Below are 5942 nucleotides of genomic sequence, written 5' to 3' on the forward strand. Positions count from 1 at the left end.
TGGAGATCAAGCAATCAAAACCTCCAAGAGTTTAACGAGTCACAAGACTAAATGAATGTGTTCTTAAAATGTAGATAAAAGGATAAATTAAAGTTTGATCAGCTTAGAAGCGATTATAATCTTTATGAAATGTACACTAATTTAAATGGAAAAAAAATTATCCAAAAAGATAGAAAATCCTTCGAAATCCGACTCTGGTCGTACACTTGGGCATCCACAATCAGAAGGTTGATTTCATGAACAGATTGCTTTTTTCGACGTGCTTCCTAGTGGATTCTTTAGTTCCCCTATTCAGCAGCTAATTCTCAGGATCATAAACAAGAAACTGAAAAAACCACATAAATCTTCTCATACGATGACTTGGGGCGGGAAACAGCAGGCGTTGATGACGAAGATTCCCATTCAAAAGTATTACCTAAATTAGCATAATTGCTTGTTCTATTATACATCAACTTTTCCAGCAATGTCAATGGGCCGGACGAATGCAAAATAGGAATCGGGGTTCACTGACATCAACAGTTCCAATACAATCACCTCACTTGGATGGCTGATCTTGAGACCAGGTTCTAGCAAGCCTGCACGAAAGTGTTCTTGAGAGTAAGTAATCGACTGAGCATTATGCAAAACAGCAATTAGTTGATGAATGATGAGAGTAAGTAATCGACTGAACGTTATGCAAAACAGCAATTAGTTGAGATGAATGATACGTGTCACCATGCAAATAATTTTGTTAAGGCACCAGATTGAAGTGGAGGCTGGAAGTGGAAGCTGGGAGTGGAAATGTGGGTGTATTTGTCCACCATTCACAAAGCCAGCCATGCAAATGATTCCAATGTTTGTGGTTATCTTCTAAAGTCAACACGTGGGATAGTGTCGTGGACTCAGTCAGTTTGTTTGTTCCATTTAATATAGCCATGAAGTTTAGCTTAGTGGGTTGTTTGTTTCCTAATTGTTAGTGGGTTGTTGTTTGTTTCCTAATTATTAGCATAGTTTATTTCTTCCAACCATTTAAGACTATTATAAATAATCGGTAGCATTGTTAATAAAGGAAGCAGCTAAAAACCTATTATAATTCTTCTTCTTCTCAGTTAATCCTCTTATTCTTCTTCTTCTTATCTGTTAAAATTCCAACCACATCAATGAAATATTCACCTGGAGAAAGATTTTTTCCACCATAAAGCTCTTTGGCTAACGGGTTTGCTGCCCAATGATTAACTGCAACACGACTAGTAGGCTGAAATCCTCTGATACTCCCATCAGATGACAACACCACCTGCTCAGTATGAAGAACAAAGCAAATAAAAAAATAAGATCACATACTAGTATCATGCTTCAAAATTCTAGAGAAGATATACAGCATGGTAATGTCAAGAATCGAAAGAGAATTGTTTCACATCGACAAGGAGAACAGATGTACCATCAACTAGTATCTCTACATAAACAGCAATGTGTCGTAAAACAATTTTAGGCCAATGTCTATTTATAACTACACGTTGAATTCTTCCAAAACTGGGGTTTGAAACCTTGTTCCAGAACCAAACAACTGAGATAGTTTGCAAAGGGGGTAATGCCCTTAAATGGGCAGTATGAATCAGCTCCATACCACATGACCGGAAACACATTCTGCTCAGTCTTTATCAACCCCCACCAACCCAATAAAATGAAAGTAAAACGATAACAAAAGAATAAGAAAACAAACAAATCAAACCTCCGCGTATAAAAAATATAGAAAATATGTACTTGACTCTGTAGCTTTTAAACAAGAAACAATTCAGAAGTTATTTGCTAAGCTTCTTCAATCTCCTAACGCGTAATATGAACCAGTACAAATCATTAGCTCTAATGGAGATGATCAACTTGCAAATTGAGTGATACATACTCCCACAAACCTATAGTAGTTACCGTTTCCATCTTTTAACCATTTATTTAGGAAATGGCCAATCATATTCATACGTACCGGCATGAAAAAGTATCTGGGCATCTTAAAAGCAAACTATTTTTTAGCATATACAATTTTCTTTCACATCATCAAAGGCCACTTGTTCAATCATAATTTAAGAATCAAAGGAATTGGAATGCACTGGGTTTTAGCAATACTACCTGATAACTAGCAATATCTTGTAAGGATGCTTTTGCCTCTTCATCAGTTGCTTCTGACAATTGAGAAGTGGATAAAATATTGGAGGCAATATCGTCCATCTTCCTCAGATATATTGGGAGTTCTCCAGTCCATGCACAATGACTAGAGTTTGTCAGAATTTCACCAGGCCATCCAAAAGAATCCTTGATTCTTCTAATTACTGAGACACAGTGAGCTTCCAACTAGTAATAAAAAAAAAAAAAAAATAAATCAGAAATATGCTAGAAAAGTACAGGTGAAATCCCACCGATACACATAACAGTGACCACCAACACAAAGCAAGATGAGATTTTTACGCTCTCTCTCTCTCTGTGCATGCGTGCATGTGTGTGTGTGACATTATGTTGCCTATCAGAACCAAAATGTATCTTTTCACCTCAGCAAGGTGTTGTGGCTTATTAACTCCTACCAAACCCAAATATCATCAAGTCAAACTCTATTTAGATACACATCCACATTTTAGAAAGGCAATTTAAAAATATGGCATCATACAGTTTCATTCGTGTGGCCAATCCGGACACCAACTAAATATCAAAAACTCTTTTACATACTTTGAGATGAACATAGGCCATTGACCCATTTAGAAGAATTATTATTATCAGCAATCGATCATAAATCTTGAACATGGGGATAAAATATCGAAATTTTTTGAAGAAATTGATATTCTGTTGGTTCAAATAAATCTTGGTTCCCATGCACTATAGTCACTAAAGCGTTGAAGAAAAAAAAAAGATGAAGTCAACAACAGAAATAATGATGCCTGAAGCACAATCAGACAACACATAATAATACTGTTATAGTCTGCGTACCTTACAAGAGTCCATAGATTGATGCTGAACACTGCTAATATGAGATGATTGGGACAGACAATTTTCCCGAATAAACCTTTTTCCGCTAGGCAGATAAGGCAGACAAAATTTTCCTAAAATACTGATGGAAACCAGGAAAACCCCACCAGCAAGAGCAATGGAGAACATCTTCAACAGAGAACTTCCCTGTAACAAAGAGAACAATCTGCATGATGCACTAGAAAATATATTACGCAAAAGATGAAAATGAATATGATAGTGAACACATTAAGAATCCAAATTGATGTATAAAGAGGAAAAAGATTACCATAAGATTGAGAGACAGGGAGTTATATATGATTTCAATTTACAATTGGAAATAAGAAATCAAAGCAATGGAAAGAGGAATGCAAAAAGATACCTTGTTGGGGGACAAACTTGAAGACTTTGCAATTGTATGACATGACAACTTCTTATCGGGCAGAGTATACACATCCTCATAGTACATATCGAGTATGTTGGCCAAACACACCTGCACATCGAAGGAAAGAAAAAGTTCAGCAGACATCTTCACACAAATTAAAATGACCCTAGCATTAAGGAAAAAGAAAAGCAAAAAAAGAGGCGAAAATACCATTTGGGAGTGGGTAAGAATAACTTCCCAGACTTTTTTTGCAGATTTGCTCCACCCTTTGAACTTTACGTCCCTAAGTTTACCTACATCGATTTCCAGCCTGTACGAAGGTACATATTCACTTATCCAAGCACCAAACTCAGAACCACCCATCTTTTCCAGTTCAGCATATGCTGGTGATGCTAACAGACTGTTCTTGAATTTCATCTCCTTAAGCATATATTTTGCTCTTTCAGCACTAAACTTTTCTAGTAGAACCTTGGCATTTGCAAGCACCTCATGTTCAAGTAAGTTGTACAGAACTACAGTTGAATCTTGTGATACAGTCTGTTTAGGTTTGCTAAACCAATGGAAAAACTTATTCGGTGCACTGCTTGTTGAGTAGTGATAGAAGTTTCTCTCAGTGCTTTCAAGGGAAGCAAGGCAAATAACTTCTGCAATCGCAGAACTGACTTCTTCATCCACTGAGGTAAGGGTAAAAGATGCAGGTACCTGCCCATAGGAAAGGGAATAAGAGAACTCAATCCATCAGTATGACGAGGCACCTGCAGAACAGAAACATTAAATATGATATTACCACAAAATAATGAGGCCACAAGGAAATTCTCATAATCCGATAGAGAGAGAGAGAGAGAGGGGGGGGGGGGGGGGGGGGGGAGGATACCTTACCTCTCTTGGATTTTCAAGGTTGTCCATGTTTCTTTCTGTTCCCGGTCTAAAAAGTGACAGTTCAAGATTCCAGAGTTGTTGTATTACAACTTGTCTAAAGGTCATGGCAAGTATATTCTTCGACGTGGTACTGGATAACATATCTTTGGTCAGAGAGCTCTTGAGTTTTATAGCTTTCTCTTTAACTCTCCTAGCTGGTAAAAACTGACAAAATAACAAATATAAAAATGGTGATAATAAAAGAAAAATCTTAAGAGAAAAGACAGATATTCCGATATGAAGTTGCCATCTTCTTGGTGATAAGAAACAACAATTGCAACTGATCCAAAATAAAACTCATTACTTAAAATTATAATAATAATAATAATAATGAAAAAGGTTCAGCTGAATAACCCACTCTTTAATAAAAATGAACAGGAGGACACCCTTCTTCCAGTAAGTGAAATTCGTATCAACCGTAATTATATATATATATATATATATATATATATATATATATAAGAGAAACCTCAGAAGGATGCATTGTACAATTCTTCTTAAACGTCCAACTTTGGCAATGAGACATGCAGCAGTAGAAGAAAATGTAAAATTAGAAACGGATAAATAGTTGCATTTTTTAAAAATCGACATCATTGGATAGCTTTTCAATGTTCAAAGCAGGTCACCGAAAACAATCTTGAAAAGAAGAGATTCTACTCATATCAACGTTAAGGCTAAGAAAGGAGGAATACGTAGGAAACTTTTCACAATATCTTTGGGAACATAAGGAAACTTGGATTCAATTTCCCAGAATAGGATAAAAATGTTGATAACTCGTTACCTAGTAAATGAATTGGTCCCACAGTAAGCAGAGCAGGAAGATGTTAAAGTAATGTGCATCTACTAAGATGTAGTCAATCAAACACAAAACATTCTCAATATTAGTAGTGAAATCAGTCTCCCAACAATGCACAACACAAAGATACATTTTTGTAATGCATTTAAGCTATTTTTTACAGCATTGACTGAAGCATTATGATTATAATAGAACATGACGCACTGTAAGATATGTTCTAAACGTTAGCCATTCAATCAACTTCATTAATTGACTCAGTTCTATTTGATATGTAACTTGAAGGAATAAAAAGAGAAAAAAAACAAGAATTTCCATACTTCAACTACTAGCAATATGTTGAATTAACTACAAAAACAACAATTATTAACTTTCCTATGAATTCATCTTTCACACTTACCAGTCTTGTAGAAACAGTACTATGCTCATCACCATGCCCGGGAAACACAGTCTCAATAACCATAGCAGGCACGCCAGCAGAGACATGCTCATTGGCGGCTTCTCCACCGTCAGCTGCAGCTGCAGTGAGCGCCTGCTGGAAATCGACGGAGCCAACGAGGGTGAGCCGAGCCAAGTCGTTCTCATAGGTCCTGACGGCTGGGAGCGACTTCTCATTAGCGTCAGCGTCGGCTACCGCTTCGAGGATGGCTTGTTCAGAAGTGAATTGGGAGAATGGCCGGTGAGAGGAGAAGGAGAGAATAGAGTGGGGATATTTGTATGGTTTGACGGGGAGCATGGGGAGAAATGGAATTGAGGGTTTTAAGGGAGGAGAGTGGAGGGAAAAGAGAGTGGGTGTGGAAAAAGCCATTGAATTTGCAGGTCGTAAACGAAAATGGAAGCTCGGCTAGGTCTTATTTGCGCATTTGAGTACAGATTATA

At 37.0% G+C, this 5942-nt stretch overlaps 1 protein-coding gene across 2 annotated transcripts; it reads right to left on the bottom strand.

The window, feature by feature from the left end:
• On the bottom strand, nt 1-5942 carry LOC111372749. Of its 2 annotated transcripts, XM_022995141.1 has the most exons (8): nt 5464-5942; nt 4232-4435; nt 3563-4054; nt 3350-3460; nt 2950-3135; nt 2101-2322; nt 1153-1273; nt 1-575 (listed from the first exon to the last, which is right to left on the bottom strand). In XM_022995141.1, exons 1-8 carry the CDS (start codon nt 5869-5871, stop codon nt 442-444), a joined length of 1878 nt encoding a protein of 625 aa, XP_022850909.1. In that variant the 5' UTR covers nt 5872-5942; the 3' UTR covers nt 1-441. The 2 variants fall into 2 exon arrangements, with proteins under 2 accessions (XP_022850909.1, XP_022850910.1); XM_022995142.1 differs by lacking the exon at nt 4232-4435.

This window comes from Olea europaea, unplaced genomic scaffold (genome assembly GCF_002742605.1).
Source record: "Olea europaea var. sylvestris unplaced genomic scaffold, O_europaea_v1 scaffold1023, whole genome shotgun sequence".
Classification (NCBI taxonomy): Eukaryota; Viridiplantae; Streptophyta; class Magnoliopsida; order Lamiales; family Oleaceae; genus Olea; species Olea europaea.